Source organism: Notamacropus eugenii, chromosome 1, assembly GCF_028372415.1.
Source record: "Notamacropus eugenii isolate mMacEug1 chromosome 1, mMacEug1.pri_v2, whole genome shotgun sequence".
Taxonomy (NCBI): Eukaryota; Metazoa; Chordata; class Mammalia; order Diprotodontia; family Macropodidae; genus Notamacropus; species Notamacropus eugenii.
Window position 1 is genome coordinate 173,938,481 of NC_092872.1, and position 15,210 is coordinate 173,953,690.

A 15,210-nucleotide genomic window follows, 5' to 3' on the forward strand; every position below is an offset into this window, starting at 1 on the left:
TCTGTAGACACTCTTGGTGATAGCCTTGGGGAAGTCACCTAACCTCCATGGACCTCAGTTTCTCACTGGCAAAATGAGAAGCAAGGTTAAATAATCTCTAAGGTCCTTTCTGGCTCTAAAAATTCTAGAATATAGTCCATTTTTTTTTGGTGATTCCATACTTGATGCCACCTCATCTCCTTAGAAAATAGTTGCCTCTCTTTCATAATTTGTATTAGTATCAGAGAAGGACTTTGGATTTCAGGAGAACAGAACAGATAATGTCAGCTTCATTTCCATTTATTAGTGACCAAGCGTCGTTGTGCCAGGTTCTCAATGCTAAGCCCTGAGAAAAGAATTTCCTTAAGGAATTTGCAAACTTGATGCATTTTAGTTCTTATGGAAGGGGTATTGCATATGCTGACTATACAGAAAGTGACTACTGTACCTTGCAAGCTGGAATCGCAATGTGGTTCGTGGGTGGTACATCTCTAATGCAGCCACAAGTTCAAAGGCAGAAGGAGCTATCATGGTAATCAGGGAAACTACCACACTGACCTAAAGAGGAAGGAAAATTCAGACTTAGAGGTTTGAAATCGTCTTAAATTTCTACATTAGTTATAATTTTTTACATCAGGGGTCATAAGAGTACTTTGTGTATTATAATACAAAGCAAACAAATGATGTGAGTCACTAGGAATGCCGTATGATTCCTAAAACAGCAAGCAATTCTAAAATAACAGTGATTATTTGATGTGTAAAGCTATTAAAATAATGATAACAATCCATCTACTTGGATGATGGGAGAATTGATCTTCATTTTATGACTATACCACCCAATGCTTCTCAGGCTGAGTATCTGGGGAAAACTCAGATTTATACATTTAGAGCTGGAAAAGACCTCAGAGAAAAGAACTCAGCACAGTGTTTTAAACTGAAATAGAAGAGGAGGCACTAAACCAGGGTGGAGAACCTGCAGCCTCAAGGCCACATGTGACCTTCTAGGTCCTTGGGTGTAGCCTTTTGACTGATTCCAAGTTTTATAGAACAAATCCTTTTATTAAGGAGGTTTGTTCTGTGAAGTTTGGATTCAGTAAAAGGGCTGCACTTGAGGACCTAGAGGGCCACATGTGGCCTTGAGGCCACAGGTTCCCCACCCCTGTGACTAAACCATACCTAATGATTCTTGCAGCTGTATATTGACTTAGAAAACTACATATCATATTATCTATATTCTACTGTATTTTTATTTATTGTGTTACATATTTCCCAATTACATATTAATCTGGTTCTGGCAGAGTGGGGGGACATTGGGGCAGAACTGCAGCCCATATCTATATTGTTGATATTGATGGCAGATTGATCTGCTTTTCCCAATGCCCAATAACTGGATACATCTTGGATATTCTACTGGCAACTGAGCTTCCTTCATTTTCTCCAATAACTTGTACTTTTGATTTCATGAAGAATTATGAAGTCACAGAGCTGAAAGGCATCTCAAAGGTCATCTATATTTAAAGAGGAATTCTCCTCTACACCAGTCCATAGAGTTTATTAAGCTACTACTGTGTATCTCTAACAAATGGTCATCCAACCTTTTGCTTGATGATCTCCAGTGAGGTAGAAAATATTTTCTCCCAAGGTATTCTAATCCACATTTGGGCAATTCTAATTGTTGGGAAGTGTTTCCTTATAATGAGCTAGATTCAGTCTCCCTATAGCTTCAACCATTCATTGCTTCTAGCTCCTCCCTGAAGATCTAAGCAGAACATGTCTAATGCCTCTTTTATGTGACAGTCCTTCAAATATTTCTGTCTATGCCATTGCCACTTCCTCATTTATTCTGCTTTCCCATGTTTGAAGACTTGGTATTATATTTTCTGTGTCTATCTCTCTCTTTCTCCCCTTTTCTCTTTCCCTCTCTTCCTCTCTCAAATCCTTTATATATAGTAGGACTTAGAACAAATTCCATTGATTCTACCTCTATGTTAACTCTCTCACCGGATCCTTCTCTTTATTTCCACTACGTAGCAAAGACAAATGCTATCACCCAAATGGATTATTACAATAGCATCCTAGGCTTCCCTCCTCAACTTTCTGGTCCCTCCAAACCTATTGCTACCAAGAAGTCTTCCTTATGCATAGATTTAGACATGCTATGCCTCTGCCCAAACTCTGAGATGGCTCCCTATTATTTATTAAATAAAGCTCAAATTCCTTAACCTAGAATGCAAGACCAGCCTGGTGCCACTTACCTTTCCAGCATTATCTCATGGTATTGCCTTCCATATACTCTCTGTTCTAGTCAAATCGAACTACTGCTTGTTCTCTGTAGCTGTTGCTCCCACTTCCCACTTCTATGTTTTTGCTCATTCTGATCTCTATACATAACCAACAACTTAAATCTTATTCATCTTTACCTCTTGAATTCTTATCTGTTCTTAAAGTCCAATTCAAACATAAACATCTTCATGAAGCTTTCTCTGATCTTCCTTCCGCCTTCACAGTTATTAAGATAATTTCCTCTGGAATCTCAGATAGCATCTAATCTATAACCTTTTTATGCACTTGTTTATATATATATATATATATGTGTGTGTATGTATGTATATACATACATACATACATGTAGTACAGCCCCTGTAGACTATGAGTTCTATGAGGCCAGGGACTGTATCTTATTTTAGTCTTTGAATCTCCCTACCATAGAGAACAGCACCCTGAAAACAGTAGGTGCTTTGAAAATGTGTGTTGAATTGAATAATCAATTTAATTGTACTTTTCAGTAGTCTACTCACTCTGTCCCAATTTCCCTCAATTTGGATAAAAGATAAGACCAAGGGAAAAAAGAGAAGATAAAGATGGTTCAATAATCATTCAAATTATGTCTGGTTCATTTTTCAGCGAATAATAACCTATAGTTGACCATCCTCACTGAGAAAACAGAGAAAGATATCAAATAGATTTAAGTTTGAGTTGTGAGTTTTCTGACAGAGATATTGCTACCAGGGGAAATTATGAATTTATTTTAATTTATTTTTAATGTCATAGAAAAAAATGTGAATAGATATTGACTCAAGCGGCATGGTCTCAATATAGTCTTGACAGATTGGACTAAGCAGATTGTCTCTCGAAATACTTTTAACCTTGACTCCATATCATAATTCACTTTGAAAAAGCCATTCAGTAGAAGGAGGATGACTATTATACCATTCCTAGAATTTTTTGCTATTTTTATACCATATTGATTCTCAAATATTGAAGTTGGAAGGGACCTGAGCTTTTAGCTCCCTCAGAACTTGATTATTAAGTTGTCATTCTTCCAAAACATATCTGTAAAGTGAAAATCCTTCTGTTTTTTAAATCTCTGTAGGTCAACAGGTGATCTCTGGAGCTAAGGTGACATTTGTCCTAAGGATATGTGAAGTGGAAGAGGATCAACTTGAACTAACCCTTTGTGGTTGACAGGAATAAAAGTCTCCTATTAAGACTTGAAATTGGTAGTTGCTGGCTTACATCCCTTGCATTCTTAGCATTAGAGAGTAGGTATAATAAGCAACTCTGGGGTAGGGTGGGATGAGGGTAAGTTCTTAGAGATATTTCTGACTATACTTGAAAAAGAAAAGTAACACAGCTGCAATGACTACAAATCAGTACTTTCAATAGGAAAACTGGAATGAGCCTTCTCAAAGGCACTCTTGTTCAAACTGAGCTAATATGCAAAACCTCATTCTTTTCCCAAAGGGTCAGTTCCTCTTTGGTCCGCTCCAGCTTCTGGGACCGATCTACCACAAAGTAGATGAGATAAATGCTCCCAGCAAGTGAGAGGAGCACTAAGATGTTTGCAATGATCCGGAGACATATGGTCACTGCCCTGAAAAAAAAAGAGATGAAATAAAGGTCACAGGACTCTCTTTGAAATGGTAGCTATGACGTAGACAATGTACTTTAAGTCATAAAATACATTTACATTTAAAATTGGATTTTCTGTTAGGAATGATAATTGGCTATTTGCATGGTTACTTATTTCTTGAGGAATATAAAATATAGATAGACATGTCCATGAAATCTACCAGTGTTTCCCTCTTTTTCCTTCTTTGTTTTCCTCATTATTATGTTGTGATAGAGACTTCTGAGTAGGGTATATGGATGGATACATTTCTTCTTCTTTCCTCCCATGATGAATTATGCTCCCTTTCAGGGTATTCTGCTTGGGGTACATACTGACACTAATGTGCTACCCTTAACACACACACAGCTAATAATAATATCTTAGATTTCCAGAGTGTTTTATATTTCAAAAGTGTTTTCTATACATTTTCTCATGAGATTCTCACAAAACCTTTGTATGGTTGGTGATATAGGTATTTTTATTTTCAGCATATGGATCAAGAAACAGACTTGGAAGTATTAAGAGACATGGTGCCTCATAAGTAGCAGAGTTAGTGAGGTGGAGGCACTCAATTTAGTCAAAGGAAAGAAGCAGAGCCAAGATGGAAGAATGGTGAGAAGCACTGTTATAAGCTTTGTTCCACAAACTTCTCCAAATAGATCTACAAAATGGACCAGGTCAAATTCTGATGAGGAAATCCAAAAAGCCACAGTCAATCATTTGTACACCCTTGCTGAGAAGAAAGATAGAGAGGAGATTCTGTAGACCCCAGGGTTGACCAGGAGCATGCCATGTGCAGAGCACTCCAAAGCCCAGGATAAGAAGAGATCCCAGATCTATACTGGGCACCACTAGACACATACTGGGGCACTACAAGAAGGACAGGTATGAACTGGCAGCTTTGTCACACACTACCTGGATGCACTGAAATGGGGACCTGCCCAGGAGAGTATCATTCTCAGGTAGGAAGTCCCTGAGTTTCATGTGAAGAAAGAATAAAGTTCAGAGCTTTCTAGCTGCTAGACCTGGGCTGAGTCCATGTTTTCTTCAGACCCAAAGTCAGATCAGAAACTTGCAGAGTTCAGACCAGGAGGTCAGGAACCAGATTTTTCTCTTTATCAGACCACTTTGGGTATGTTGAAAGCCTACAGGTCCCTAGCCTGTCTCTGAGATTGTGGAATAACACTATCCACATTACCCCAAGCAGCAACAAGACCAGCCCTGAAAGACCAGTCCAGTAGTGTGCTAGAACCCAACTATAACATCAAGTCTGGAATGAGCACTATTATTATCTATTATGGTGGCAGGGATGTTCAAGACACACACCCAGAACAAGAGAATGATTCTAAAATATCTACAAGTATTGCCTCAGGTAAAGACAGAGGATAGGCACAAACCATTAGAATTTCAGGAAGAGATGAAACAAGAGTTAAAAAATTGTTTTTATAAATGACATGAGATCGTCTGAGGGAAAAAATGAATGAATAAGTTTTTTCACTATTATAAATACCCAAATTAATTATAAAGTACACATAAAGAAAAATGCTACCTGTATCCACAGAAAGAACTGATAAATAGAAACATAAATAGAATGATCTTACATATATAGATGTATGTATCTATATATGTATACATATTGTGTCTAATGGTGGCCATCTCTAGGGAGGAGGTGGGGAGAAAGGCAGAAAGAAAAAAAAGTAAATTCACATGATAATTTTGTTGTATATTTGAGAGAAATAGCAAGTTGTGCATAGTAGATTTGCAGAGCAATCATGTGCAATCATCTTTTTATTATACTATGTTATGAAAATGCTTGTTTTATTCCATTAGTTATAAAGGAAATAAAAGAAAAAAAAGAAATGAGAGCTATGAAGAAAGAATTGGGAAGGGAATTTAATAGTTGGCAGAGTTATAAAACCCGGCCCAAGAATTAAATTCCTTAAATATTCAAATGGACCAATGCATGCCAGTAACTCCATGAGGCAACAAGAAATATTAAAACAAAACCAAAAGGCTGAAAAAACATAGAAGAAAGTATAAGGCATCTTATTGTAAAAACAACTGATCTGAAAAACAAATTCAGGATAAACAATTTAAGAATCATTGAATTATCTGAATGCCATGACCAAGACATCATATTTTTAAAAATCTTAAGACTGCCTAGGTTTCTTACAACAGGAAGGCAAAGTGGAAACGAAACGAATCCACATACCAGTCACCTCCTGATAGAGTCAAAGGACCTGAGTTCAAATCCTGCCTTTGCAGCTCTGCTGAGTAAACTTGGGAAAATCATCTGACTTCTCTAGACCTCAGTGTTCTTATTTATAAAATAAGGGTATCGGATTACATGGTTTCTTAATTCTCTTCCACTTTGAATCTATGATCCTATGAACTTATGATCAAACTCAGATTTACTAGCCCTAAGTTTAGAGTTCTTTTTTGCTACATTGACCCAGCTTTAAGCAGCATATATTTAAAATAATTTCCCTAGTTATGATGATTGATTTACATCAACCCAGTCATACCTTTTGTTTTTTCCCTCTGGTAAGCAATAGAATATACTTATAAAATATCAGAGTTAAGACTGTCTGGAACCATGGAAAAATGTAAAGCTTCTATGGCTTATCTAGTGTTTGACTCTATGTTTCACATACTTAATGAAGACCTGTTTGCTCCAGAAATGTGGAGAATTTAGTCAGTGTGGTTTATAATCTTTGGAGGGAAGGTTACAAACAGTTCTTATATTGGGGTCCCTTTGCTTACCTTTCTAAGTCATGAGAAGCTGACAGTTCATAGTATCAATGGATATCAGAACTGGGAGCAAATTCAAAGATTAAATAAATCCTTTTCTTATAGATACAAAAATGGAGGCTCAGAAGAGTAAAATGGTTTGTTCAAAGTCATGTAGCTAGTGAGTCATGTAGCTAATTCCTTCTCTAGCTTTTTACATTATATGATGGTGATCCTTCATCCTAAAAGGAAAACTTTTTTCTTATTGATGGGTTTCAGACTCTGGGATTCTCCTTGAACTCCCCTTGAATCTTCCCACTTAATCTGGCCTTCCTGACTCAAATCTAATCTTCCCATTTGATTCTGGAAGCCCATGGGCTTTTCTTTATCACTATGACCAAGTCTCTGTTGCACACCCCACCCTTGATCCTACCAAAACCCCATTCCTCAGGCTGCTGACCACTCCCATCAAGATCCTCCCTAGATTCCATCTGTATTCACCCCAGGGTACTGGTCATTCCCTTCAAGACCTCTGGATTGCCCCACCTGCTTCCCACATATGCCTACCTCTCACTCCTTAACCTCTGAGAGAAAAAGGACAATCCCTGTTCCAGCCACTAAGCAATAAGTGTGAGTGTTTTTAGGCATGGCTGGATTTTGTAGGATCTGGATTCCTGATTTTGGTTTTATGGCCCTGACTCTGACCAGGCTAAAGCTTTTGAGACTTTGAAAACTAAACCTAATCTAGAAAAACCTTTCACTCTGCATGTTGATGAAAGGAAAGGAAAGATTTTGGGAGTCTTAACCCATTCCTTAGGATCTCACCCCATGCCAGTTGATGTTTTTATTAACTCAAAATATGCTTTCCTTGTTCTAAAAGGACTTCTCCCCAAGACTGTCCCTAAAACCCTCCTCCCATCACGCTAGACTACCAGACCACCCCCAGATTCCTCCTACAGTCTTTTCTGTATTTAAGTTCCATCTTGCCTCCATGAAGGTGCTCAGATTCAATCCAGCTCAGACTCTTTCTAGTTGAGATTCTATCTGGCCTGCTTGTTAATACAAACATTACAAATGCTTAGGCTCCTTAAGAGTCAACCCAATATGGTGAATCTTTAATAAACTTTATTTTTCTTTGGCTTTAAGAAGGCTTGTGTTGAATTCATTTGAGCAGGACCTGGCATGTAGGTGTTTTGGGGTCCTCAGCACCCCTCAAACCTCACCACTATCACTTAGTTTCCTAAGCATGAGGAAAATCAAATTGATTTTCTCTAACTCTTCAGAAAAGGTAGTAGATTATAGGAGAAAGAAAACATAGACTGGGCTTGGGGTTTTGAGTCCTTACTCTTAGACTTAGAAGTTCTGTGATTACTTCACAAATAGTTCTCCAAGTCTGAGCTTCTTCATTTGTAAAATAGAAATGATAATACTTTCAGTGACAACCTCACAAGGTTGTTATAAGGCAAGCATTTTTTTTAAAACTCTGAAGTGTTTTGGGTACATCAAAGAGTATAGACATTTAGTTATTTTTAAATAACAAAATGATAAGAGCTAACATCTGTACATCTTCCTGTCCTGAACCTTGTCCTCTTCTAGGAAGCTTATTTAGTTCCAACACTTCATCACTCAGTGCTGGCTTAATTTTAAATTTCCATGGGCCACAAAAGAGGAAATAGGAGACTGAAAGAAATAAGAGAAGGGAAGTATGAATTGCACTGATAATTCAAACGATGTTGTTACACATCTAACAGGCACAAACCAAAAGAAATAGCCCAGGAAAGCCGATAAATGCTGGGATTGGACTGAAATAGAAGGTGACTCCATTTTGGGTCTTATGATCCCCAAGAAAAGGATTTGTTTCAGAAGAAACACAGGAACTTTGACAAACAAAACTCAAACATCTGCTCATTCAATGCCTGAATATTGCATACTGTGCTGAGCAAAAGACACAGGATGCATTCTTCAAGTAGAGTAGCAAAGAACTGATTCCTTCAGAATTCTTCATAAGCTCATATCATCTCATGAAGTTTTGGGACATACTTTTATGGACTGTATGTGAAGTATGAAAAGATATGGAAACTATCTGAACTCTACATTAGGTAAATTATGAACTACTCAATACTATATTATAAAAGGGTGATAGCAATGCAGAATGAAAAGAATATTGGTAAGAATGACTGTGAAAATAAGGTTCAGATGAGCTACTGATCTGAAAAAAAATAAAATGAAGAGGAAATTCATGATTTAGTTGAGTGAACACAAAGGTTGTTGTAATACGTACAAATTTTTTCTTTTTTTCTTCTCTTGTTCCTCCAAGATAGCCTCCTTAAAGAAAACATATAACATTTAAAATCACATTATGTAACAAAAATAAATCTAATGGTTGATAATCATATTTCTCTTTATTACAAACCTTATTTCTCTAAGCATGTTATTGGTTTTGAGGTGATACCCATTTAAGAATGAAAGTCTCAGGGTTAAAAGTCTATTATTTCTGTTTGCTAAAATACAGGAATGCCATTTGGGCACATTGCTGTAGGACCTTATGTTAAAAGAGCCTTGGCTCCTATGTCATTGGAATTCTTTTCTTCTCCACCCTCCCTCCCTGTTTTACAGTTTATATGTTTCCTCATTCCCTATGAGATTGTTAGCTGTCATTTCAACTGTCAACACTGCTGTTTTGAGCTGTGTCCGGTCCCCCTTTTAACTTTCTGGGTCTCATCTAATATGGGCTGTCAATGAGATCACAGATTTTTTAGAGTTGGAGGGCATTTCAGGGCCCGTCTAGTCTCATCACAAATATATACACGAATAAGAACGCCCTACAACACACCCAATAAGTGTTATTTCAACCTTTGCTTTCAGACTTCAATTGAGGAGAATTCTGTAACAGGATTCCCAGAGATAGCCCATTCTAATATTGAATAATTGTAATGGTTAGGGAATTTCCCCTATAGTAAACTTAAATTTCCCTTCTGGTGTCTTCAATCCATTACTCCTAGTTCCTCTAAATATTGCAAATCAAAATCCTCTTCCCCCTTTTCACATAGTTTTGAATTTTTGAAGATAAAAGTATTCCCTCTTCTTTAAGCTAAATATCCTTAGTCCATATAAGCTAAACTACTAAGATAAGCATCCTTGCTAGAACTGTGTATAAAATAAAAGTAAAAAGATTCTGTGTAAGATCCTGAGGGGTTAGCCTATTAGAAAAGTGTGTGAATTTTAGAGCTTAAATGTTGTGGCATCTTTACCTAGTCCTTTTTTTTTTTTTTGCTAACTCCAGGTTATTAGCTCTATTTGCATTAGTTAAGGTTGCCAGGCAAATGACCTTTGGGTAAGGGAGATGCTTTTGCCAGCCACTGGTCCCTCTAGGTTCCCACTGTCCCTTATATTCCTGGAATGCATTTCATCCTTACTTTCTCCTTTCAGAATCTTTCTCTTCCTGCAAGACTCAGCTTTTGTGAGCTTCGTGAATCTCCTCCAGAAATCTTGGAACCACTCATCACCACCACCCCACCCCCATCCAATAGTATTCTGTCCCTTTTCTAATTACCTTTATTAACCTGTGTACATGTTATGCACCCTACAATAGCATGTGATAATATTTAATATAAATTTTGGAATAATCTCTTTGTTCTCTCTGAAGCAAACTCAGAGAACGCCTTTTCCCATGTCAACAAAGCCAGGGCTGACTTAACATTCCTTAAGAGACCTTTAATCTAAGACATTTTTTCTGAGTAATGGGATGTTTTCCATATCTTAATATTTTGTAGACATATACTATGTTATGGCATGTTAATGGTAAAGAAAACACAGACATCTTGGGTCGTAATTTCTATTTGAAACTTTGTCAAACTGTTATCTTATTGTATTTACAATCTATGCAATTAAGACATTCCTTTCTAATGGTCTAGTTAATCACTTATGGAGACCATAAATCTGAAGGACACACAACACCTTCTTTGTCTTAAAACAGATTTAAGGCTGGCCAGTTTTTTGTATCAGCAGTCAGACAGATAATATCTGGCTCTGTAGTACTATGTTACTATTTCTTTAAAGGGAATTAATTAAATAATAAAATAATCATTTAGCCTGTTGCCTTTACTTTAACCAAACTTTCAGGTTGACACATGTAAGCTTCTTGAGGGCAGACACCATTTCCCTTTTGTCTTTGTACTCCCAAAGGCCTACCAAATAGGAGGCACTTAAATCTTTGTTGAATAGCATTTACTTAAAAAAAAACTTCAAATGGTTACCAACACTAGTTAATAATAATCAATAAACTGAGCTATACAAATATTCCTAATACTAATCCATTCCTAGTTCAGCAATATGACTGGTAGGTAAGGGAAGGTTCAGCTTTTTACGGTGGAATGACCATTGACCTATGGCATAAGAAGGCTCAGATCCTCTGATGATTCCTTCACATGTGATTTTTAGACAAATCACTTAACTTCTCTGGAGCTCAATTATCTTCTCTGTAAAATATGTTATAGGATCAGATCATTTCTGAAATGCCTAACAATTCTAAATTTGTCCTATGATTCTTTGATCCTAATACTTTCTGAAATGGATGATGCTAAGACTATCAATAACATATAAAATTATGGTGATAATTTCATTAAGATAAAGATGTTATTTAAGATGTTAAGACATGGAAAGGTCAGACTTAGTAGATTTACTGGGTAACTTCTCCAAAGCAAATACACCCCCAGGGGAGCTCTTTATTGCCTAGCCCCGAGTTGGTTCAGCAGTCATGTGGCTTACCCGGATGCTGTTCACAATGGCAGCAGCCTTGCTCTCCGCAGCCTCTGGATTTCCTATGAGATAATCCCAAGCACAAAACACCCGCCAGCAAAATGTGTAGTTTTCATTGGATGCACTTGCAAGGCTCATTCTGGAATTCTTTGCCATTCTGTAAAATACCATCAGAAAGGGAGTCACAAACACCCCACCCCACATGGCTACCCAGTGTCAACCTCAAGGCTGATCTGTTTTTTCGTATAAAAGTTCATATTGGTAGGGAACACTGAATACAGTATTCCTTTTTTTCCTTTTTACCAGAAAAAGCTGATAGATGAGGTAACGAACAGAATGCTGATCTTAGAGCTAGCAGGACCTGATTTCAAGTCCCTGGGACGCATACTGGCCATGTTACCTTGGACGAATCTCTAAGCTTCTGAGAGCCCTAGGCAAGTCTTTAAGACTTTAAATTATGGAGATCTACATTGGTAGAGGATGATTCCTTATTTGGAAGCTCCTTTTAACAATAAAATCACAGGATCAGGACCTATGTCAATTTTAATAAAATGATAATAATACCATATTTTTTGAGAATAGTTGCTTTTACAGCTTTTAGAATATTTTCACCTGTAGAATCCCATCTGATCCTTCTAATAACTCTGAATTAGGCAGAATAGGTGTTATATTTCCTTACTGAAATTTTTTTTTTAAATGAAGCTGAGAGAGCAATGATTTTTTCAGGTAAAAGAAATGACTGACCTGGACCTAGAATCCAGATTTCCTTTCACTACACATACTCTGCTTTCTAATTTATTTATTTCTAAATTTTTATTATTTTAAATTCTATATTCAAATAAATTAATTTTAGCTACTTAATAAAACAAGCATTTTCTTATATATATAGTAGAACAGAAAAAGTGGATTGTAAATAAAGCTGTTAATCTCTATTGTATACAGATAGCTTTTCTTTTAAAAACACAACACATCCAACAAATAATTATCAAAGCTGCTCTGCTTGTCTGTGATAATTTCTGGCCTTCCTTTTATTCATTAAAAAAAAATTTTCATGACCTTTTTTTACTTGTTATCTTTCTCCTTTTTTCCTGGCTAGACTATCTTGGTAGCCCCCTCTAGCTCTCATCTCCCACCCCCCTACCCTTCCACCCAAAAATACTTTAAAAAGACAAAACCAAACCCTTGTAACAACTATACAGGATCCAGAAAACAAAATTCTACTTTGCTACATCTGAAAATGATAACCTGATTTTTACTGAGTTGCAGCAAAGGTAAGAAAGTCAATTCCAAGGACATGACATTATTCAGTTTAAATAATGTCACCACCAGAAATCAGGAAAAGGGATAATAAGATGAGCACAGGCCCTTGCCTCTTTCTTTCTCATCCTGACCATCCTCTAAGTCAGTAGATCTCTACTTATCAGGCTGCTATATACAGCCATAGAATCTCAGAATTGGAAGTGACTTTTGAGATAGCCTAGCCCTCTACCTTTATTTACAGATAAAGAAAGTGAGGTCTAGAGAGGCAAAGTAATTTGCCTAAGGTTGTACAGCCACTAAACTGAGACTAGAAGCACATGAAAAAGTTACATATGTAGGTATTCTATCTCTCCCTCCACCCCCAATCTTCTCCTCTTTTCCTTCACCTCTCTTATCTTCAATGGCGTAGGATATGGCATTCATGGATTTCCTCATTCATAATTCTCTCTGAACATATATCATGGGAGTACAGAGAATTTATTATATTTCTATTGTTTCTTTAAAATTCTATTTCACTAGCTAGATTATACTTACTATCTACTTCCTTACAGCAAGGTTCTCAACCTTTTTTGGGGGTCATGAACATTTCTGACAATTTAAATAACCATATTATGCCTTCTCAGAATAATGGTTTGTTGCCTACATTCGTAATTAAAGGGAATATCAAATTTCATTTAAAGGTTAGTAAAAATTAATTTTATTTTTTTCCCATTCAAGTTCATGGGCCTCCAGAAATTTATCTTCAGACCCCTTATGGATCCATGTAACTCAAGCTAAGAATCCTTGCCCTAGAAGCGCACAGAAGCCTATAGAAGCTGCAACAGGACTGACTAAAAGGCCAAAGTACATAGGCCAGAAAAAGATGCAAGCATATTCACAACCTTACTTCTTCAACAGAATGATAAAGCTGTAAACAAACACTGCCATGCCAACCAGGAAGTAAGCCAAGGGTAACCGGTAACCTGCTTTGCCAATCTTCCTCTCCTTGCCGTAGTAGCCATAAAATAAAACAGAATACTTGAGATAGCCCTGCAAAGAGAATACCATTGACATCATCGTATCAGATCATCATCATTGACTTTTGGTTTCCCCAAACCTTGTTGTATTTACAAAGAAAACCAGTGAGAATTATACACTTTACCCCCAGGGACCAGACGGTGTCCAAGTCTTGTGCTGAAGCAACATGGTCCTTGGGAATAGTCTTTCTGATGGTGCTTCCGAAGGGCTGCCCTGCAATCAGCTGATGAGAAAGGAGAGGTCAGTGCCATAAATTGAGCATCCATTCTAAAGAAATATGGGGGAAAAGAGGGAATTGAGAAAAATGAGTTGACTGGTCTGAGAGAGGGACCTTGCCTTGGCACCTGGGATCATCACCATTGGAGTATAAATCACAATCTCCAATATACAGTTGGTGTTCGTTGTATATCTGGTAAAAAGAAATGCTCATTGGATATTAACTTAGAGCTGAAAGGGATCGTAGAAGGCATTGGGTCCATTTCACATATGAGGAAACTAAGGGAGTAGCAGACAGGTTAAGTGACTTGTCAGGGTCACACAACTGGTAAGTGTCTGAGAAGAGAACTGAACCCAGATCTTCCTCAATCAAAGTCTAATACCCTATACTCTCTGTCTGAGGTAATCTCTGTTCAAATAATGACTTCATAAAGCAGAAGAGGAAAAGATTGCTACCATTTGTTATATATGTCTGCTGAGTGTAGTTAGCTACACTAAGACTTTTGGGATATGCTGTAGAATCCTAGTTCTCTAGATACAATCTGAAATAGTAATCCTATTAAGAAACTATTGATAGCTTAAAACTGAGCCAAGACTTTTGGGACAGACGTAAACACTACACTACCAAAAAAAAGTCTCCTGTGCTGTCACACGCATGTATAGACACTAAATCAAATGCTTTTATATGGTCAACCAAAAATAGGCACTTGTATTCTCCATATGGTTTAGCCAAATATATGACTGTATAGTTATGGTCTGCTATAGAACATGATTTACAAAAGACTTCCTGTTTCCTTCTTAAACTTCCATTAAGGCTGCAATGTACATGTGGATAACTCTCAACAATTTTGTAGATGTGAGAAAGTAGGCAGATGTATTGGTAGTTGGCATTTTTGTTGCCTTTTTTGGAGGAAATGTAAAATCTAAAGGATGAAGAACGCCCATTGTCCAGACAAGAGGTGTCAAACACATGGCCCACAACATTTCTTAGTCTGAACCACAGTAAAATGTAACTGGAAATTATTTAAAAAAATAAATAAAAATATAACAAAATATAGATAATATTACATCTTAAAACTAAATCAATATGCAGCCCATAAGCATCATTATGCACAGATTAGTGGCTCCCATCTCCATTTGAATTTAATGTCACTAGTGCAGTCTTTAAAGGCAATTGAACAGATGACTCATAGAACTGGTCCATTGTTACATACACCCTTCAACAGATACTGAAAATGGACAATGAGCTGGGCCCGGGGTTGAATAGATCTGCCAGGATTGCCTTTGGAAAATTTCAATGCTTTTCATGACACTAAATGATTCCATCTTTTAACAATATATTCCTCTAGTCATACTGT

General features: G+C 37.0%; 1 protein-coding gene across 2 annotated transcripts in view; it reads right to left on the minus strand.

Moving 5' to 3' along the window:
- TMC3 (transmembrane channel like 3) overlaps positions 1-15,210 on the minus strand; it is a 73,620-nt gene that overhangs the window by 31,570 nt on the left and 26,840 nt on the right. The window contains exons 6-11 of one of the 2 annotated variants that reach the window (XM_072619285.1): positions 13,761-13,859; positions 13,506-13,648; positions 11,369-11,516; positions 8,883-8,926; positions 3,706-3,853; positions 428-537 (exon numbers count right to left, since the gene is read on the minus strand). In XM_072619285.1, the coding sequence (XP_072475386.1) occupies positions 428-537; positions 3,706-3,853; positions 8,883-8,926; positions 11,369-11,516; positions 13,506-13,648; positions 13,761-13,859 (692 nt within the window). Of the gene's footprint in view, positions 1-427; positions 538-3,705; positions 3,854-8,882; positions 8,927-11,368; positions 11,517-13,505; positions 13,904-15,210 lie in introns of both variants that reach the window. The other variant, XM_072619278.1, reaches the window with a different exon arrangement.